This window comes from Stegostoma tigrinum, chromosome 7, assembly GCF_030684315.1.
Source record: "Stegostoma tigrinum isolate sSteTig4 chromosome 7, sSteTig4.hap1, whole genome shotgun sequence".
Taxonomy (NCBI): Eukaryota; Metazoa; Chordata; class Chondrichthyes; order Orectolobiformes; family Stegostomatidae; genus Stegostoma; species Stegostoma tigrinum.
The window spans coordinates 83,967,320-83,990,038 of NC_081360.1; the positions used below are offsets into that span (position 1 = coordinate 83,967,320).

Below are 22,719 nucleotides of genomic sequence, written 5' to 3' on the forward strand. Positions count from 1 at the left end.
CAGATTTCTTGAAATGCATACAGAAAGCCCTGTATCAACGTGTAGACTGCCTTGTAACAGATGGTGCAGTGCTAGACCTAATTCGGGGCAATGAAGCTGGACAGGTTTTCAAGGTGGGTTCAAGTGGGGAAGCATTTTAGTGATAGTGACAGCAACACTGTACATGTTAAATTTGCTTTGAAAAGGAGAAAGATGACCTGCAAAAAAAAAACAGTTTTGCATTAAGGCCAATTTTATTAAAATAAAGTAAGAAACCGCTATTTGAGGGAAAATCTACAGTGGAATTCTGGCAGTTTTTCAAAAAGGTACATGGGGGAATACAGGCCCAATGCTTTTTAGGGTGAAGTGTAGCAGCACAAAGTACGGACAACCCTGGATGTTTAGGAATATTCAGGACTTGATAAAAAGAATAAAGAGACTTGAAACTGCTGTACAGGGAGCAAAATAACAGATGCCTAGAGGTGTATAGAAAGTGCAAGAGGACCTCAAGAAAGCAAATGGGAAAGCAAAGGGAGACATGAAAAAAACGCTGGCTAGCAAAATTAGGGAGAATACCAAGATATTCTACAAGTATATCAAGGGGAAGGGAATAATCAGGGAAAGAGTAGGGCCTATTAGGATCAAGGGGGCAATCTGTGAGGAAGCTGCAGGACGTTGTTAGTGTTAAATGAGTCCATCATATCTGTCTTTACTTGGGAAAGCAAAGATGCAAGTCAAAAATTCAAGAAGGTAGCCTGTGACATTCTTGAGCAGATTGATGTAAGAAGCGAGGAGGTATTTGGAGGTTCTGGCAGACATCAGGACAAATATCCAGGTTCAAGATAACAAAGTGTGTAGCTGGATGAACACAGCAGGCCAAGCAGCATCTCGGGAGCACAAAAGCTGACGTTTCGGGCCTAGACCCTTCATCGGAGCTGCTTGGCCTGCTGTGTTCATCCAGCTACACACTTTGTTATCTTGGATTCTCCAGCATCTGCAGTTCCCGTTATCTCTGATCACAAAAATATCCAGGTTCAGATGGTTTGTATTCTAGAGTCTGTAGGAGATGAAGGAGGAAATTGCAGGGGTCCTGACCCAAACTTTTAAATCATCTCTGGCCACAGGGTCATGCCAGAGGACTGGAGAACAGCTGTTGGTCCCACTTTACAGGATGGTGGCAGAGATAGAGTAGGGAATGATAGACCAGTGAGTCTAACATCAGTAGTAGGGAAACAGGTCTTTGTCAGAGGGAAGTCATTCTGAATAAATGTAGTGGAATGTTTCGAGGCGGCGACCAAATGCGTAGATGAGGGTAGTGCAGTTGATGTAGTTTGTATGGATTTCAGCAAGATCCCCCACAGGAAACTGATGAAGGATGTAAAGGCTCATGGGATCCAGAATTGGTTTTGTGGCAGGAGAGATAGGGTGGTGGTCAAAGGCTGTTTATGTGACTGGAGGTTGGTGTGCAGTGGTGGACCACAGGGATCAGTGCTGGTCCCTGTTTTTTTTTGTGATTTTTGTTTTAATAGAATCGCTATAGTATGGAAACAGGCCCTTCAGCCCAACAAGTCCACATGGGCCATCAGAGTATCACACCTAGACCTATCCCCAGACACAATGGGCAATTTAGCATGGCCAATGCACCTACCCTGCACATCTTTGGACTGTGGGAGGAAACTGGAGCACCTCGAGGAAATCCACGCAGATGCGGGCAGAATGTGCAAACTCCACACACGGTCACCAGAGGGTGGAATTGAACCCAGGTCTCTTGCGCTGTGAGGCAGCAGTGCTAACTACTGAGCCACCGCACCGCCTGTTTTCATAAGTGATGTAAACGAGAACGTGAGAGATGGATGATAAGTTTGCAGATGACATTTGCTGTGTTGTTGACCGTGAGGAGGAAGGTATTAGGTTACAGAAGGATTTCAGTGGATTGGTCCGATGACCCAGATCCAATGGAGCTGGAATTTAACCTTGATAAATGTGAGGTGATGCACTTTGGAAGGAGGAACAAGATGAAGAAGTACTCAGAGTGGCAGGTCACTAGGAAACTCAGAGAAACAGAGGGATCTTTGGGCACTTGTCCACAGATTCCTTCCAGCAAACGAAGAAGGCATCAGAGATCATGGGAACTGCAGATGCTGGAGAATCCAAGATAACAAAGTGTAATGCTGGATGAACACAGCAGGCCAAGCAGCAGAGACCTCAGGAGCACAAAAGCTGGTGTTTCGGGCCTAGGCCCTTCATCAGAGAATGAAGAAGACATGCTTGACTTTATCAGTCATGGTATAGATTAAAAGATCAGGAAGGACATGATGGAGCTGTACAGAACTTTAGTTAGGCAACAGCTGGAATACTGTGTGCATTTCTGGTTACTGCTCTATAGGAAGGATGTGATTGCACTGGAGAAGGTGCAGAGGATATTCACCAGGACATTAATTGTGATGTAATATTTCAGCTTTGAAGAGAGGCTGGATAAGCGTGGGTTGTTTTCTTTCGAGCAGCGAAGATGAAGAGGGACCTGATAAAGGTGTATAAGGTTGAGGGGCATGGACAAGGTGAATAGAAAGCAGCTGCTCCCCTTAGTTGAAGGACCATAATTTTAAGTTGAAAAGTGGGAGATTTAGAGGAGATTTGAGGAAAAGAAAGCCTAAGCCAGAGCTTGTGGGAGATCTGGGGCCCCCTGCCTAGGAGGTAGTTGAGATGGGAGACTTGTCAGCCTTTTAAAAAGTACTTGGATGAGCACTTAGTGTCATAAGATTGAAGCCTTTGGGTTCAGTGCAGTGTAGGCAGTACTGTGCAGATCGCAATGGGTTGAAGGGCCTTGTCTGCTGTTCTGTGCTGTACAATTCAATGAATCCCATTGTGTGCTTCCTATTTTTCTCTTTCTCTCTCTGAACACTTTTTCTATCTATTTGTCTTATGCTCCAATCCCATTAGTATCACTTTCCCTGCTGCTTTTAGTTCTGACCAAGGGCCATTGCACCTGACACGTAACTACACTTTTCTCTCCCCAGATGCTACTAGGCCTGCTGAGGTTTTACCAACGCTTTCCTTTTTGTTTAAGATTTCCACCACCTGCAGCTCTGTTTTATTTAAGGGGTACAGGTGGTCTATATAGCAAGTTGAAAAAGTTCAGATTCAAGTACTCTTAAGCTTGCACAGCTTATTATCTGTCAAGACACAAGATGTCAGTCTTGGCGTGTGGGAATTTCACTGTCTTCTCTGAGACCTTCACTGAGGGCTGTCCTTCCACTGTGGGGGTTTTGCAGTCTTCTGAATCTGCAGCTCAGGTTCATTCTTCTCACCTGCGTTAGTCGGTGGTTCTCAATCTTGATCGACTTTTAGGCAGATTTTAAATCCAATTTACAAGACTTGCTATCCCCTGTCTTATTCATGGTACTGGTGCTGATCTACACGCTGTTCTTTTTGCTGCACAGGATTCATGATTTCTTATCACAAGTTCACTGTTGTGACTAAAGTCCTTTGCTGCTTTTCACAAAAGAATAGCTTGTCAGTATTAGTCTGTTGGAGTTTGTAGTTTAGTACTTAGGTCCACACAACTTTTTGGGGGTCTGGAATCACATGCAAACCAGACCGGGTTAGGTTGGCCGATTTCCTTCCCAAAAGGTTGCTAGTAAACAAAATAGGTATTTTACTATAATTGCCACTGAATCTTGATTTAAATTCCAGACTTAGTAATTAAATTTATAATCAGTTGTGGTGAGATTTGAACTTTGTTCTAGACCATTAGCCTAGATCTCTGAATTACTGGTGCAGTAACATTGCTATTAAGTTACCATCCTCCCCCTGATGCGTACTTGTGGGAAGCTCTGATTGAGGTTGTTAATGAGCGATTTTTCACAAGTGCAATTTTACCAGTGATGCAATTCCACTGTCTTTGTAGTTCATAAACTCACAGGAGGAGTCAAAACTGATGAATATAGTATGCTGCTGCTGTAATGTGCGTGTTCAAAATGAAAATTGGCAACATTGCAGTCATTAGAAAACTTTGTTTTCTAATTGTATGGTTATCTTTTGGAGACTGATGTCATAGTGCTGGGAATGAAGAGATGGCTGCGTTTCCTCCACCTCAGTCTTGTAGCATGGAAACAGGCTCTTTGTCCCAACTTGTGCATGCTGATCAAATTTCCCCATACTAAATTAGTCCCATTTGCCAGCTTTTGGCCTATATGCTTCTAAACCATTCCTATTTTCCAGTTTTGTTTCTTTTACTGTGACAGTAAAGGTAGTCAACTGCTCTTGCAATCACACATATGGAATTGCCTAACCAGCCTTCCTGTTGGACAGCAGCCTTGAAGGGGCCCTCTATATTCTTGGAAGTATATATTGTTAGGTCAACTACAACCTCATGATGGCCCAATCAACCTGGGAAAGCCTATATCTTGAAACTTCTGTTTCATATTTCCTTTAAGCATACTTCCAAATACAGGATATTGTCTGACAGACTCCCTTGAATTCTGTTTTCCAAGAAACATTTGGTATTTGTTTCCTCATGTAATTTTTATATATTATGTGCCAAAATGTAGAAACACAAGATAAGCTCAAAATGTCAGCTTTCCTGCTCCTTTGATGCTGCGTGGCTTGCTGCGTTCACCTAGCTCTACACCTTGTTATCTCTGATTGTCACAAAAGCCGTTTTAATCATAGTGTTGGTATGCAAGTACAGCAAGTGATCAGGAAGGGCAGTGGAATCTTCTCTCCACAAATGCTGTTAGACCTGCTGAGTCTTGCCAGGAACCTCTGTCCTCCTTTCAGACCCTCAGCATCTGCATTTTCGTATTTATTTAAATAATTGTTGTAACCCACAGGGCCGAGCTGATGCTTTGGGCAACGGGTTCAAATCCTTCTGAGGCAAATGGTGGAATAACACGTCTGGAATCGAGAGATCGTCTCAGTCATGGTGACTGTGAAACTATCACTGATTTTTGTAAAAACCCACCTGGTTCACCAGCATGGTAGTGGTGGGGACAGTCAGCATGGCTTTGTGCAGTGCAGGTCATGTCTGAATTTTCAAGGAGGTGATGAAGATGATCGATGAGGGTAGAGCAGTGGATGTTGTCCACATGGATTTTAATAAGGCACTCGACAGGGTCCCACATGGTAGGATCGTCCAGAAGATGAAGATGCATGGGATCCATGAGCTCCATGATCGCCTTGTTCAGGGTATCGGGATGAAGGATTGAGTGGAGCAGAGATGATGAATAGTAGGAGAGAGAAGTCACTAGTTGTGTGGTCTGCAGGCCCCCTAACAGTAGCCATGATGTAGGACAAGTCTACAAGAACAACTATCAGGTGCTTGTGATAAAGGTACAGCAATAATCTTTGTTGACTTTAATCTACATATACTTTGGAAAAATGAAATTAGCAGTAGTAGCCTGGGTCAGGAGTTTACAGAATGCCTTCCAAAGAGCTGCTTAGAACATCATGTTCTGGAACTGATCAGCAAGTCGGTTATTTTAGACGTTGTATAATGTGACAGGATCATAACCTTACAGTAAAGACGCCCATGGGCAACAGCGAACACAATATGTTCGAATTTTATATTCAGTCTGAAAGGAAGGAGATTGGGATTGAGACTAGTATTTTGAACATAAATAAGTTCAATTACGGTATTTCTGCTATAATGTGTGCTTCATTAACACAAATTGGCTGTAATGTGATTGATGAATAATGGAAACTTTGGGTAACATGAGCCCTCTCCTGTACAGTGTAGCGATTTTTTTTTTTTTCTCTATCATGTTTCCCTAGTGTGATTTTCTACGGTGATTTTCTAGAGCAGGGTTTGCACAAGAACACAACTGTCGTGCTATAGGAGAACTAGCTGTATATGCGCATTAAAGCTGAGCGAATTGACTTGAACAGAGATACTAGGTTTGGGATAGCTGATTAGAGGTACAGTTGCAAGCGTTAAAGGAGTATTTCAGAATATTCAAGAAGTAAATTCCCATAGTAGAAAGTTAGGGAAAACATTAAATTCAAGAAAAGGGCATATAACTATATAAAGATGAGTGGCAGCCAACTGATGGGGCAGAATGGCAGTGAATTACTAAAGCCTTAATTGACAGAAATTTAAGTATAGTGGAAAGTTAACTGCAAGTGTAGATGCAGAAAGAGTTTTGATGAGTATTTAAAAAGAAAAAGTCTTAAGTAAGTTGAGTTTTTTGGTCTGTTAGCAACTGGGAATGGGGAGTTAACAGATTATGGCACATGAAATGAATAATTCTTACTTCTGTCTATGCTCTGGAAGATATAAAAACATTCCAGAAATAGCTATCAATATTACAATCTCAAGGGAAACAGTACTGAACCAACGTATGCAGCTGCAGGCTGGCAAGTCTTGGTGTTCAAATGGACTTCATCCTGTGTTGTAAGAGAGGTAACTAATGAGATAATAGATATGTTGGTGTTAATTTTGCAAGCTTCTCTAGATTCCACCAGACTTGAAAGTTGCAAACTATCTCTATTCAAGAAAGTAGAGAGGCAGAAAACAGGAAACAATAAGCCAGTTAGTTTGACCCCTGGTGTGGAAAAGGTATTAAAGACGATCTTTAAAGAGATTATAGCTGCGTACTTGAGAAAACGAAAGGTAACCAGGAAGGGGCAGCATAGTTTTGTGAAACCAAAATTGTTTAGCCAATTCTTCGGAGTCCTTTGAAGGAGTAACATGCATTTTGATAAAGAGGGCCATGTAAATGTTTTGTACTTGGATTTCCAGAAGCCTTTTGATAAGGTGCCACATCACAGGTTATTGCAGAAAATAGAACTCATGGTGTGGAGTTAACATTGGTGTACAAATGAGATTAGTTGGATGATACAAAACACAGCACGCGTAAAAGGGTTTTTGTCTGATTAGCAGGATATGACAAGTGGAGTTCTACAAGGGTGGCACGGTGGCTCAGTGGATTGCACTACTGCCTCACAGTGCCAAGGACCCAGGTTCGATTCTACCCTTGGGCAACTGCCTGTGCGGAGTTTACACATTCTTCTCATGTCTGCATGGGTTTCCTTGGGTGCTCGGGATTCCTCCCACAGTCCAAAGATGTGCCGCTTAGGTTGATTGACCATGCTAAATTGCCCATAGTGTCTAGGGGTGTGTAAGTTAGGTGGATTAGAGATGGGGGGTGCAGGGTTATAGGGAAAGGGTAGGGGGATGGGATGTTCTTCAGAAAGGCGGTGTGGACTTGTTGGGTTGAATGGCCTGTATGAATTTCTAATTGGGCATAAAAAGAGCCTGTGCTGGGGCCTCAACTTGTTTGAATTAATGTCACTGTGTTGGATAATGGCAACAAAGGCATGGTAGTTAAATTCAAAATGACACAAAAATAGGAATTGCTTCGATAAAGAATGACTGCGGACTTCCAAGGTGCACAGGGATTTGAGTTATTTAGTGTTTTTTTTATTCATTCATGGGATGAGGGTGTCATTGGCCAGGCAGCATTTATTGCCGAACTCAGTTGCCCAGAGGACAGTTCGGAGTCAACGGCATTGCTGAGAGTCTGGAGTCACGTGTAGGCTAGACCAGATAAAGATGGCAGTTTCCTTCCCTAAAGGATAGGCTTTTCCTGATATTCGTCAATGGATTCATGGTCATCATTAGATCCTTAATTCCTGATATTTATTGAATTCAAATTCCACCATCTGCTATGACGGATTTCGAAACCAGGTCCCCAGGACATTATCTGGGTCTCTGGATTAACAGTCCAGCAATAATACCACTAGGCCAATGTCTCTCCTCGTATGAATTACACGGTTGGTACTCCAGTACAGCACGTCATGAAGTGATGTAACGTAATGGAATGCTGTCCATTAATACGAGAGGGATTAAACATAAAAGTAAGGATATAATGCTTCTGTTATACAGAACACTAATGAGACCTCATTTCAAATACTGCAGAGAGTTTTGGTCTCCTTATTTAAGGCAGCACGTAATTGTTGAAGACAGTTCGCAGAAGAATTAGATTGATAAGTAGAATGGTTGGACTGTCATGGGGATAGTTTGGACCAGCTGGGCATGTTTTCACTGAAGTTGAGAAGACTGAAGGCTAACTTGATTGAAGTGTATAAGATTTTGTATCTTGACCAGGCGAACTTGGAAAGAGTGTTTCCTCTTATGGCTGAATTCAGAACCGGGGACTGTAAAAGTTAGAGGGTTGTCCTTTTTAGGTTCAAACATGGCCAAGAAAATATACTGCTTGTTGCCGCTTCCTCCTCTTTTTCTCTCCCCCTGTGTATCTGTCTCTGTCTCCCACTTTTCTCTCTTCCATCCTTTCTCTGAAAATCATGTGGAGCCATGAGGGGCTGTGGACCATTAACTGTAAAATTGCATTCAACCACAATATTTTAGACCTCAAATTCCCACTCCACTATTACAATCAATCCTGGTTCAATGAAAAGAGCAGGAGGCATACAGGAACTGCATATGATGTTCACTGATTTCATAATGTTGAGCCCGTTTGCCGCCCTGTTATCAACACCCCCTCTAAGCTGTGCGCAGCCATTTCAATGTTCCGCACACAGCAATCGCTGCTAGCATGCTGCTATGCAAAGGTTTCAGAGGTCCACGCAGTTGTTAAGAAAATTGGAGCAAATAGTGCCTCCATTACTGGCCATTTCTAAATGCAGCAGGATCTAGTCAATATCTAGGCTTGGACTGATAACGAGACAAGTAACGTTCATGTTGTGATCGTCTCCAGCACAGGAGAGAATCCAAACGCCAGCCTTGACAAACAATAGAGTTGCCACTACTGAATCCCCCATTCTCAGCATTGAGAGTTACTATTGACCTGGAGAAGTCATGTATAATTAGGGTCAAAGGGACAAGTCAAAGGCTGGCAATTCTAAAGTGAGTGATTCACTTCATGATATCAAAGCAGTGGGTACAAGTCAGTGCAGTGGACTAATTCCCACTTGCACTGATGAGTGCAATTTAAATAGTCAAGAAACTTGACACCATCGCTGACAAAGCAGCATGCTTGAATGACATCACATCTACAAACATTTACTGACAGAAATTCCAACGCAATAGCAGCAGTGTGTACCATCTATAAGGTACACTGCAGAAAATCACCAGGGCTGTTCAGAGAGCACTTTCCAGAACTGACTACTACCATCTCAAAAGTCAAGGGTGGAAGAGTTATTGGAACACCTCCACCTGCAAGCTTTCCTTTAAGTCAGGCACCACCTGCACTTGGGAGTATGTTGCCTTTCTTCCAGTGTCACTGTTCCAGGGACAAAGTCCTGGTTCTCCCATCCTAACAGCACTAATGGTATTCCTGCACCAACTGACTGCAAGGGTTCAGAAAGGCAGCTCATCCTACTTCCTCAAGGGCAGTTTTGATTGGGGCTCAATGCCTGAATTTATTTAAAAATACTAGAAACTTTTTAACAACTAAGAGTGAGATGAATTTCCAACAGATGTTCAACATCCCAGTCACACCTCTTGGAGATATGTTAGCTATAAATTAGAAATGAGCTGAGTGAGAGAGAGAATATTTGTCGATTCATGTCTTGTGAGATCTTTTTGTTTGGGTGGAGATGTGTGATCCTTCTGAGGCCACACGTCTTTGGAAGGTGTAACGCTGTGGATGTGCATTTGATGCAAAACTTTTACAACCTCACATACTGGTGCTGCCACCCTTTAATGATTCACTCTGCCTGTTTACTTCCCATTTACAGGACTGCTCAGTTTATATTATAAAAGGCAGTTATGTGGGACCTTTTGCTGCTCTGGTGCTTTGAGCTGCTTTCGAACAAATCCCTTCACAGCACACGAGCTAGGAAACACCTTTCAAATTGCAGGTACAGTTGAAACCCAATAATTTAGACTCCCTGTTAAAATTATCCTGTTTATCAAGTGACTGCCATTAAGGAAAGATACTGAGTAAATTAGATGCAGTGCAGTTTACGTTATGCTGTTGGGATGGTGTTTGGTTGCTAAACTAATATCAATGGAAATAGTTTATTTCCATAGAAGTCATAACTTACACCTGCAATTTATTTGTAAAATACTAGAACCCTCTTAACAACTAAGACTGAGGTGAATTTCAACTGATGTCATGTCCATGATTCTAAAGAGAATCCACTGTAAATCTCAGATTGTGGTTCCACAATATATTTTTGACCATGTATTGCTGACTTTAGTATGCCAGCAGTTGTACCTTGGATAATCACATTTATGTATGGTTAGGAGTATTTAATTAAAACTTCATTTGAACAAAAATGAAAAAGAACTTTCATTTATATGAGCACCTTTCTCAATTATTTCTTAGAGCACTTCACAGTCCATTAAGCATTTGTGAAGTGTTCACTGTTGTGATGTAGTGAAATGAAGCAGTCATTTGCATCCAGCCACAAACCACCAACAACATTCAACTAACTCTGTTTGTGTGACATTGGTTAGGAAGGAACATTTGGGAGAACCTCTCTTCTTGGATTCATTTTGTGGGAATTTTATGTTCATCAGAAAACTAGGCATTGTTTGCTGGTTTTTTCCTCTAGGTGCTTTTTGTTCTGTCCAGTAGGCTGCAGTCCATACAGGAAGTACCCTCATTGTGACTTCAACTTTAATGTGGATCTGGAGGGAAATCCCATTTATTTCTCCCCTCACCAGCCTGGTCTGAATCATTCCCAGTCATCAGCAACTTGACCCAGTCCACCCAGGTTTTCTCTTCATCTCTCAACATACTTCGAAGCCTGTAAAATTTTTATGTTTTGGATTCATTGCTGACCAGCCCTACAGAAGTGCGTATTCTCTGACTAAACAGTTGGCTAATTCATGCTTTTCCATTGCAGTCTTCTGAGCTGTTAGTTTTCTAAAACAGTTCCCAATAATACAAACAAATCAGAAAGATACCCAATACAGAAACAGATTTAAAAAATAAGCTGATAAATTGTTGGCCCTATTATTTTTTTACAACTCTGCTGAGTTGATGGTCAGTTGGTGTATTGTATATATTGAATTCTCCTTCACTGTTTGGAACTCCAAGTCTCTGGTTGACCAATTTAAAAATGCAAACTTGAGTTCTCTTGTTCAAATTTCAGAAAGCTTTTATTGTGTTGTAGGTATATATTGGAAAGTTTGCAGTTTCCTTTCTCCTAAGGTGATTTGTGATGGGATATGTTTAATGCAGATTTTGCAATCATTTCATTACCTTGTACGCATAGCCATTTTTACTTTTACTTGGACAATTCGTTTGCTGATTGACATAGTCGTTTGCTGAGTAACATAGTAAAACTAAATTCTGGCCAAACCAAATGTGTTCTTTCCAGAAGAAAGTGAACTTGACTTCTTTCTGTTCTGCTTTCATAGCAGGAAAATTTGTGCCATGTAATTTTGGAGTTGAGATCAGGTAAACTGCTACAGAGCAGGGATCAAATTTAATGCTTCCTGAATTTATATAATTTTTTACCACTCAGACATTGGGAAAATTCTAAACTTAACTTTTAATGTTGCATTAATGTAGTTTCCCTCCTTTCTTTCAGGAACATCATTTGCAGAGAGCTATTTCAGCACAGCAGGTCTTCAGAGAAAAACGGGAGAATATGGTTATTCCTGTGCCAGAGGCAGAGAGTAATGTCTCCTACTATGATCGTCTATACAGGGGAGAATTCAAGGTTCCAAAACAGCTCATTCATATTCAGCGTAAGTCATTTACCATCTGATTACCACCACTTCTGTTGCTTTGGGACCCTTTAAATTGATTCCAGTTTGTGGAGAAGATTCATTTTCAATTGATTGCTAATTGATTGGCTGTTTGTTTTAAAATTTCATTCTTTCGTATTCTGTTATAACCTTTAAAATTGTTTATCTCTGCCTTAAATCATCTATATTCAGGAAAACTTTATAATGAGGAGCCTGACTATTTCTTTTTGTGAGGTTTTCTTTCACTTAAATCCTTTCCTATGATATAGATATAGATACAGTTGTTAAAATTACAAAAGAACTATTACGTGGTTTCCCTCCTTTTTCTCTAAGCACATCAGTTCTACGTATTTAGTGACCGAAAATGGCCACTGCAATTGTGCTCTGGAAAATTTGATTACTTGTGATTTACTTTAAGAATCTAAATTATAATTAATTTGATGTTAATATTAATGTTATTTTCATTTCTTTATTTGACTCAAAACAGAGAAAGATTGGTTTTAATTTATGTATTCTTGCAGCATTAGCAGCTTTTCTTAAGCATTGAATTGTTAACGCATTAATTGTAATATCCTCCTTGCTAATTAAATTCTAACCCATTTAACCTTTGCATTAATTTTTCTGCATTTAAAAAAAAATCTGATTGTATTTTGCAGCTTTTAATCTGGATAGTGAACAGCCAGATTATGACATGGATTCTGAAGATGAAGTCTTATTCAACCGCCTGAATAGAAAGATAGAGATCAAACCGTTGCAGTTTGAAGAGATGTTTGACCGACTGGAAAAAGCTAGTGGAAATCAGGTACTGATGTATTAGCTGCCAAAAACAGCAAATTTTGGTTGCAAAACTTGAATTGTTTAAGGCCACATCATGAGGACAGGTAACTTAAGAGTAGGAAATGTACGAATGTAACTTTGCTCACTTGTCTGTATTTGATAATGTCGGTGACAGTTGGTTTGAGCTGATTTTAGCTGCTCCAGAGATCAGAATTTATCAGTATACTTAATTGAGTAATTAATTTTGCTGCCCTTACTATCCTTTCATATTGTAGAAATTTGTAGCATTTTGGAAAAAATAGTTTTCAGTGTGTTGAGAGATTCGCTTTTTATTCACTTGTCCATTATATCAGATTCTCGATTGGAATGCATAGTTAAAATTAGATCTGTGAAATACAAAATGCAAGGACTCGGAACTCAATGCTGATGTTTGGTGAGACCACACTTTAGAGTACTGTGTGCAGTTCGTTCCTCCATCTCCGAGGAACAAAATACCTTGGTGACAAAACAGCAAAAATTCACTGGATTAATTTCTGGGATGAGAAGGATGTCCTATTGATTAGCTAAGTAAATTAGCCTCTGCCATCTAGAGTTCAGAAGGATGATTTGTACTCTCATTTCAAGTCCGCAGGTTTCCTCTCGTCATTAATTTGGAACAGGAGGGCAGAGCCTCTTAAGGGGTTGATTATTTATACATTAGAAATGAGGAATCATTTGATATGGGGAAAGGGTGGAAACGAGCTGTCCAGGCAGAAGGTCAGCCATGATCATGCTGAATGATGGTGCAACCTTAGGAGCCAGATGGTTTATCATTGTTTAAATGTTTCTGTGTGTGGAAGAACACAACACAAATCAGAAAACCCAGATTTTGTTGTCCAATGTCAATTAAATATTACAAGTAATAATTTACAAATTACTTTTTTGTAATTTATCTTGTTCTTCAGCTTGTATCTATTCAAGAGGCCAGATTGCTTTTGAAAGAAGATGACTACCTGATTAAAGCAGTGTATGATTACTGGGCAAGGAAACGCAAGAACTGCAGGGCTCCCTCCCTAATCCCCTGGGTGAAACAGGAGAAAAGAGATGGCTCCACTAACAATGATCCATATGTTGCTTTTCGAAGGAGAACAGAGAAGATGCAGACCAGAAAGGTGAGCATGATTTTAATATTTGCAGTTTTTGTAGAGGTCAAATTCCTCCTTTTAAGAGGGGATGTGAAGATTTGAGGGGCTAGCTGCTTTTCTATGTGCCTTGTTGGTCACATACTATGTGTTAGTATTGATGGAAATTTGGAAACGTATCTGCCATGCACTGGATATTGTGCAGGACACAATATATGGTTTAGGAATCAATAAGAATGAACATAAATCCTTGCTAGGAAAAGTGCTAGATTTGTATGGAGTGAGAATGGATTTGTGTCCAGGGTGCAGAATTGTTGACACAAAAACAGAAATTACTGGAGAAACTCAACAGGTATAGCAGCATCTGTGGGAACAAAGCAGCATTGACATTTCAAGTTAACAAAGATTGTGAGCAGTAAGTGAGATGAGGAGAAACCCCTTTACTTGGAGAGTTATTAAGATTTGGAATGCTCTGCCTGGAAGAGTGATTGAGTTAGCTTCCACCTGAGGTTTCAAAAGAGAAATGGATATATATATTTGAAAGTGATGAAGTTAGTGGGCTATGGAAACAGGGTTGGAAATTAGGCTAGCGGTGTAGCTCTTTCAGGCACTAGTACGGACAAGGTAAGTTGAATGACATCTTTCTGTACTGTAAAATTCTATGATTCTAAGTCCAGTGATTCTTCATCAAATTGTTGAGTTGGGACCAGCATAGACCATAAATCCTTTGTTTGTGCTGTGGCTAACCTTAGGATATTTAGCATGACCATACAAAATTGAAGAAACTGCATTTTTTGCTTTCATTTTTAGTCACAGTTCAAAACCAAATGTGGGTTTAAAAGTTACACACTATGTTAATTTCATGGGGGAAATGATTCAGCGCCTATAAGCTTTCTTCCTGTTGATCTGAGTGCTTTTTCTGATGATTACTGTTTTATAAAATATGGATTCTAATTTTTCTAAAACAGAATCGCAAAAACGATGAAGCTTCATATGAAAAAATGTTGAAACTGCGTCGAGAGTTCAGCCGGGCAGTTACCATCTTAGAAATGATTAAGAGACGGGAAAAGACTAAAAAAGATTTGCTTCATCTAACACTAGATGTGGTTGAGAAGAGGTATGATGACACTTTTTTCTTCTAAGCTCGTAAAATATCACCTTAGCAATCAAGACACAATGTCGCAAAAAAAGGAATAAAGCCGAATAGATTATCTGTCAACCTTGCAAAGTCCTTTCAAGCATTTGGCTCTACTGCCAGAAATCAGAAGATGTGCAACAGCCTAGGGTAGCTATACTGTCACAATCGTTTCTTATACATTCTGCCCCAGTCAACACCATCACCCTGGGTCTGCCCTGTCCCTCCGGTCAGCCAGACGCACCAGGATTGGTGGTATACAGTGGACTGTAGTTGTCCTGAGAGTTCTTGTGAAGTCTAACAGCATCAAATCAAATAGGTGCACAGTGAACTCTAGTTGATGACCATCCCTGTGTGTGTGTGTGTTTCTTTTATCTATCTTTAGTTGTCTCGGCCTCCCTCCCTCAATCTCTTCCCCCTTGCTGTCTTTATTTTTCTCACGCTCACTCTATATCTGTTGTTCAGCCTCTCTTTATCTCTTCTACTCCCACTACGTCACTGATTAGTGTTTCATGATGTTGAGCATCACTTGAAGGAAGAACTCAAGGTGACAAGAAGACACAATGCATTCTGGTAGTGGGAACTTCAATGTCCATAATCAAGAATGGCTGGGCAGCACCTTTACTGACTGAGGTGGTAAAGTCGTAAAGGATATAACTACTAGACTGAACAGTAGAGAGAGCACCCAGGAAAGTTGGACTTGATATCATCTGCTTGCCACAGATCCATATATCCATGATAGTATAGTTCGGAGTGATCGATGCACAGTCGTTGTCCTGTCTTCACATTTGAAGTTCCCTTTATTGTGGCATAGTTACTGTGGAAATTTGAACAGATCCAGCAGCTCAAGATCTGTGAGCTACTGTGGGCCATTAGGAACAGCAGAACAACATCAGTACGATTTGTACACTCATGGTCTGGAATATCCCCACTGTACTAACACCATCAAGCTAGGAGATCAAAAATTGCTGGAAAAGCTCAGCAAGCCTGGCAGCATCTGTGTAGAGAAATCAGTTAACGTTTCAGCTCGAGTGATTCCTGGTTCTAACGAAGGTTTGTCAACCCAAAATGTTATCTCTGATTTCTGTCTACAGGTGCTGCCAGACCTCCTGAGCTTTTCCAGCAATTTCTCTTTTTGTTTCTGATTTACAGCATCTGCAGTACTTCCTGTTTTATTAAGCTAGGAGGTCAACTCTAGTTCAGTAAAGAGTGCATAGAGGGAGTAGCCCCAGGCATACCTGAAAATCATGTATCATCCTGGTGCAGCTACAACACGGGACTACTTGCATACTGAACAGCAGGGGCAGATAGAGACAGGGCTAAGCAATTCACCAGTTATTGGATAAGCTCTGCATTCTGCCAAACCCAGCTGTGAATGGTAATAGACAGTAAAACAACCAATAGGAGGAGGGACAGACTCGCTGTGCAAAAGATAAGGCTGAAGCGCTTAAAACAATCTTTGGCCATGAACTGAGTGTGTGATCCATCTTGCTTTCAATTTAGTTTCAATCCCTCCAATGGCAGATGTTGGAATTAGAATATAATAGAAGCCTAGAATTTAAGAGCCAAAAGAGGAGTATGAAACCATCTTTGATTGTCAGAAAAACCCATCTGGATCACTAACACCCCTTTTAAGGAAGGAAATCTGCTGTCCTTGTCTGACTCCAGATCGACAACAATACATTTGATTCTAAAACTACCTTCTGGAACAATTAAGGACGGCAATAAATGCTGGCCTGGCCAGTGATGCTAACACCCCAGGCAAAAAAAAAACATTGACCAGAAGCTGAACTGAGCTAGCTATGTAAATACAATGGATATAAGGGCAAGACAGACTCATGCAGTGGGTGACTCACCTCCTGACAACCCAAAGCCTCCCCACAATCTACAAATGCAAGTCAAGAATGTGATGGAATATTCCTCACTTGCTGAGACAAATGCATGTCCAATAACACTCCAGAAACTTGACACGATCTAGGACAAAACAATCTGCTTTATTGGTGCCACATCTACGAACATTCACTTTCTTTATCAGCCGCACACAGTAGTAGCAGTGTGTACCATTAACAAGACACGCTACAGATTGACCAGGCTCTTAGACAGAATGTTTCAAATACACAATCACTACCATCAAAAAAGACAAAGGCAGTAGATGCATGGAATACTAACCTGCGAATTCCCCAAGCCACTCACGGCCTTTAGTTGGAAACATGTTGCAGTCCCTACGTTGTCACCTGGTCAAAATCCTGGAATCCCCTTCCAAACAACCTTGTGGGTTGAGCCACAGCAGGTGGACTGCCGTGGTTCAAGAAGTCAGTTCACTACCACCTTCTTGAGGGCATCTAGGAGTGGGCAATGAATGCTGGCAGGCTTGCGATGCCCACATCCCACAAATAAGTATTTAAAAAAGACATGTTCCTTCGTTGTGGCATTTTGACTGTGCCTATACTAAATGGAGTGCAATGCTTCAAGAAAGCAGCTCATCACCCCATTCTTGACGGCAATTGTGAATGAATAATAAACGCTGGCCCATTTGGTGAAGCCCATGTCCCCCCCCCACACACTAACAAATCAACTAATGTCAGCCATAGAAGATAGGAGCAGGAGGAGGCCATTTGGCCCTTCGAGCTTACTTCACATTGATCACAATCATGGCCGATTGTCCAACTCAACAGCCTAATCCTGCATTCTCCCCATAACCTTTGATTCCATTCACCCCAAGTGCTAAATCTAGCTGCGTCTTGAATACATCAACTACGACTTCCTGTGGTAATGAATTCCACAAGCTCACCACCCTTTGGGTGAAGAAATATCTCTTCATTTCCATCCAAAATAGTCTACCCAGACTGTGAGCCCCTGGTTGTGGACACACCCGGAGGAACATCCTCCTTGCATCTACCCTGCCTAGTCCTATAGAATTTTATGTCTGTGAGATTCCCCCCACATTCATCTGAACGCCAGTGAAAACAATCCCAGCCTAGCCAGCCTCTTCGCATAGATCTGTCTGGCCATTCCCAGAATCAACCTGGAAAACCTCCGCTGCACTTCCTTGAGAACAAGAGCATCCATCCTCAAAAAAGCAGACCAAAACTGTACTCAGTGTTATAAGTCTAGCCTCATCAAGGCCTTGTATAACTGTAACAACACATTCCAGCTCTTGTACTCAACTTCTCACAATGAAGGCTAATGAACCATTTACCTTATTTACCACCTGAAACGCACGTTGGCTCCCTCTGTAGGAAGTGCTGACTTTTTGTTCTGTTTGAGTAGGTACCATATGGGTGACTTTGGTGGAGCGATTATGAGTGAGCTGAGGACTGTGAAACAGGAAAAGACCATATCCAACAGTACAGTGTCTCTTCACAACGGCAATCATTACAAAGTGCCAGAAATCAAAACCGTCAAGGTGAAATTTCCATGTTAAATTTTTCCTTATGCATTCATTAATCAAAGTTGTATACGTTAATATTGGAGTGTTTTGTATTTTTAGATTTCATATTTGTTCTTCTTTTAGTCCCCAGTAGTGAAAAAATGATTTCAAGACACATTTCATCAGTGAAGTTTTGCTCTCCCCAGAAAAAGTCATAAGCAAGACATATCAATATGAATGAGATTGTCAGTCTGAGAGAAGTGCTAATTGTTTAGTAGAGATGTTGCCTGGTGTATGCACAAATTGTTAACTTGACAGCCAACTTGTCAGTTCTGTTGTGTCAAACAGAAACCAAATTGATTAAGTTAGCACATTTAATTTGAAAAGACGGTGTTTGATTTTTGGTTAGCCACAGACATTGATCAGCCAGTTCATCTTACTGTAGCAGTCTTAGACATGTTCATACTCACTTTGATTTTGTATGTTAATAACTGTCTAAATGCTACTTTTAAATTGTAAGTTGCAAGTCTAACAAGTTTTTGCCAGTGTTGCACCCAACTTTAGAATTGCTTTGGGATGTTCAAATCGCCACTAAAATACTTCGAAATTTTTGTAAGAAACTGGAGTTTTTTGGAACCGAAATAGTCAAAATAAAACCAAAATGTGTATCTTAAAGTTATTGTTAGTAATGTAGGTTTAGTGTGAGTTGGAACATCTTGTGTTCCTTTAATGCTGAAATGCTAGCAATGTTGAACAGTGCAGTGCAGTCTTGATCAAAGTAGCCAAAACAGTAGAAAATAAATCATAGAAAGTTGAGATATTTGCTCTGTTTGGATCACAAAAAAAAGTGTATAGGCAAGAAAATCAATCCATTCAGCTCATTTTTGTTCATTCATTTAGAAATGCCCTAAAATCCTCCTATTGTCATTGTCATTTTCAGCGAATTTTGTCTCTGTTCTAAACAGTTTTTGCCCCTTGCACTGTTTACTTTCTGTCTTCTTGATATAAGTTCTGAGTCTACTGTTTATTAGTTTGATTTTACCATTTAAAACATCAATCAAATTTCTTTCCCTCTGAATAGGGTCTCTTCTGGATACCTTTTCAAAATTGATGTTTTCAAGTTTATTTTGTCTCCCGTCATAAATGTGGACCCTTGCCTAGTAAAAGTCAGCCCTCTGTGTCTCATGCACTGTCTTGGCATTTAAATTATTTCCTTATATATCAGGAGAATATACAATCACAGTTATTGTATAAGCAGTGTACTAAAATTTGATCGTGATTTCAATTGATTTGTACAGTTTTGGCTGTTAATTCTGTGTATATTGCAATGATACATGTACGATAAGGATATTGGCTATTTTAACTCATGAAATACTTCTCTAATTCTCAAAACCACTTTGATGTGCTGAAGAGCTGTACAAAACACATTGTTATTTAATCTGTTGTTCGTTTTACCCTTCACAATCAGAAGTAGCTTTTTTTAAAAAAAAATCAATATTCCTTAAGTGGAATTATGTTTGATTCAGTATAAAATATTGCAACACTGGTTTTCATTTAAATTTATTATTTTAAATTGCTTTATTTGAAATATTGGATAATTCAAATTTACTTGTAGGTTTTAAAAAAGACTACAAATTAACTACAATATACAGTATTTAACAACTTAATTATTTCTGGGAATAAGCACTGCAGCCGTCTTTCCACTACATCGGAAGCAGTTTAGGGTTTTTAAAAGAATAAAAGTGTATTGATTCAATCAATAGAACAAGATTACTGAATTAATTTTCTGATCAGAGGAAAATAATGATGGAGAACAATTAGATGAAGGTTTGAGCTTACGGAGTATGATATGTTTTGCCAGTTGGGATAGTTGAGGCAACAAACAAAATATACAGCTTAGGGAGAAATATGTAATTATGTTTTTAGCAGTAAGATCCAGGATTGTCAGAAGGCAGTAAAATTAGCCCTGGATTGCTATTGTAGACAAATTTTATGTAGTGAATTTCAGTCGTTCAAACAAAAGTCAGTCTGCAGCAGGAATGTAATATTTAAATGAAGAGCTTTCATAGCATGTGTATACTAAAGTAAATTACTTAATTTGCTTTTGATTTGCTTTTTAAAGCAGCAGCAGACACATCTGATGTCATTTAAAGAGGAGGCTACTGATACTGTTCATGCAAAAAAGAAGTATGTGAAGAAGAAGCATAAAACATCAGAGTGTGTTGTTATACACCGTCAGGCTAGCTCAGAATCCCAGCCAGCCCTGAAGAGGGACATTAAGCAATATGATTTTCTCAGCTCTGATGAAGATTCTTACACCCAGGTATGCTGGGTTCTTTTTCCTCTTGCCAAAACACTGTAATGCTCTGTACTGATTATATTGACACAATTAAATGGAAAGTAGGATAATAATGTCTCTACATGTATTTGTACTTTTTGCAAATTTATGCCACAGAGACCAAGCATGACCATCCTCCCTATTTCAGCTAATGTTAACCGGTAATGAGTCTTTCTGTTTGAATTTTGTGTTCATCAAGGTTAGAATCTGAGAATTGCAGTGTCCTTGGCAACAGTGTTAACATTAAGCAGACTAAAAATTAAGTTCATTTGGCACTGCTCCTGCAATTTTAATCTGAAACTCAAGTGCACATTCTATAAGTTCTATCCATTTTATGCCAACTATTTTGTGTAACTGTCCTAAGTGTAATTGCCTTAAATGTTTTGCTTTGTGTGTATTTACATAATTTTATAAAATACATTTTCAAATCATAGAATTTTATAGTACTGAAGGAGGCCATTGAACCTATCATGGCTGTACTGGCTCCCAGAAAAGCTTCACAGCTAATCCTCTTCCTCCAGCCCTGGCCCTATAGCACTCTGAATTCATCACTTTTCAAATATACATCCAGCTTGCCATTGAAACCTCCTGTGGAGATCACTTCCACAACTCTCGAAGGATTTGGAATGCAGTGCCTATCAATTCTGAGTAAAGAAGTTTTTCCTCATTTCACCTTGAGCTTTCTTGCTGATGATCTAGAAATTGTGACACCCCACCCCAATACTGATCTGCCAGCTAGTGGAAACAGAATATCTTCCTTTATCCTGTCAGAATTGTTCATGATTTTGAACACATCTACAAGGTCACATTTTAATCTTTGCTGCTCCAAGGAGAATAAGCCAAATTTCTCTAACATTCCCTTCTATCTAAAATTCCTCATTACTGGAATCATTCTAGTAAATCTCCTTTGCACTTTCTCCAGAGCTTTAACATCCTTTCTTAAATAAGTTGCCCAAAAAGTGGAATTTTGGTTGCGTTATACTTATCGTGAAACAATATTTGAATTTCTTGAAGCCACTGCTTGAATTTTGATTAGTGTAGAAGGTGATTGAAATGACTTAAATGGTCTTGTTAGGGATGGGAGAGGAAGCCCTGCATGTTAGTAACTGTTCTGGTTAAGGTCAGTGCCCCTTAGATCTAGTACTGTTATTGGCAGACGGTTAATCCAGAGAAGCATATAATTTATCCAGAGAACCATGTAATTTTCTGGGGTTTGAATCTTCCCATAGCAGATGGTGGAATTTGAATTAAATTGAGGAAATTTTCAATTAAGTGTGGAACGATGACCATGAAACAGTGTTCAATTGTTGGAATAACCCATTTGGCTCACTAATGAGAGATAATGGGAACTGCAGATGCTGGAGAGACCCATCCCCCTCTCTGATGAAGGGTCTAGGCCCGAAACGTCAGCTTTTGTGCTCCTGAGATGCTGCTTGGCCTGCTGTGTTCATCCAGCCTCACATTTTATTATCTTGGCTCACTAATGCCCTTGCCTGTTGTGGGTTTTTTTGACTTCAGACTCCTTTGGGATGGGCAATAAATGCTTTCGTAGCTAACAGTGCCCACATCCCCTGAATGAATTGTAAACATCCTACTTTTGTTTAAAAACCGGTAGTGGTAGAATGTTGATTTCATGAATCCTCTGAAATTTGCCCCACTACAGCAGTTAAGCTCATGGGCCTACAGCTACCTGATTTTTGTCTGTCTCTTTTTGTTTTTAAACAGCACAGCACATTTGCTGTTTTCCAGTCCAATGCCAGAACCACCCCAAAGTCCACTGAAATTTTGGTAAATTTCCATGAGTGCAGCTGTTATTAACCCCGCCAACTTTTTTAGCACCTAGGAATGCATTCCTTCAGGACCAGGAGACTTGTCTACCTTTTAGCCCTGTTAGCTTATCCATCATTACCTCATTAGCGATAATGGTAGTTTCTAGGTCCTTACCTGCCATAACCTCCTTGTTATCAATTATTGGCATGCTATTGTGTCTTTCACTGTGAAGACTGACTCAGAATACCTGTTCAACACCTTGGCCATTTTCTCATTTCCCAGTACTAAATTCCCTCTCATCCTCAAAAGAACCAATGGTTACCGTAGTCACTCTCTTTTTTTGTTTTATATATTTGTAGAAACTTTTGCTATCTTTTTATACCTTAAGCTATTTTACTTTCATAATCCATCTTCTTTATAGAAATGTAACTGCTGCAATTTGGACTATCTCCCAGCATTATTAACTCATCTTTACCATAAAGTAGCAGTTTCCTTAATGGTGGTGAAATTTGAATCCTTTATCATGATGTCTTGCACGTTGTACCATTGCCTTTTGTTAAGATA

The 22,719-nt window shown here is 40.0% G+C and overlaps 1 protein-coding gene across 4 annotated transcripts in view; it reads left to right on the top strand.

Moving 5' to 3' along the window:
- Positions 1-22,719, top strand: part of epc2 (enhancer of polycomb homolog 2 (Drosophila)) — a 60,170-nt gene that overhangs the window by 11,260 nt on the left and 26,191 nt on the right. For 3 of the 4 annotated variants that reach the window (XR_009445960.1, XM_059647457.1, XM_059647459.1), the window contains exons 3-8: positions 11,485-11,644; positions 12,301-12,446; positions 13,366-13,572; positions 14,511-14,659; positions 17,948-18,083; positions 20,170-20,370. Coding sequence is in view for 3 of the 4 variants with exons in the window: in XM_059647457.1 (XP_059503440.1) it covers positions 11,485-11,644; positions 12,301-12,446; positions 13,366-13,572; positions 14,511-14,659; positions 17,948-18,083; positions 20,170-20,370 (999 nt within the window). In the remaining variant the exon portion in view is untranslated. The remainder of the gene's footprint in view (positions 1-11,484; positions 11,645-12,300; positions 12,447-13,365; positions 13,573-14,510; positions 14,660-17,947; positions 18,084-20,169; positions 20,371-22,719) is intronic. The other variant, XM_059647458.1, reaches the window with a different exon arrangement.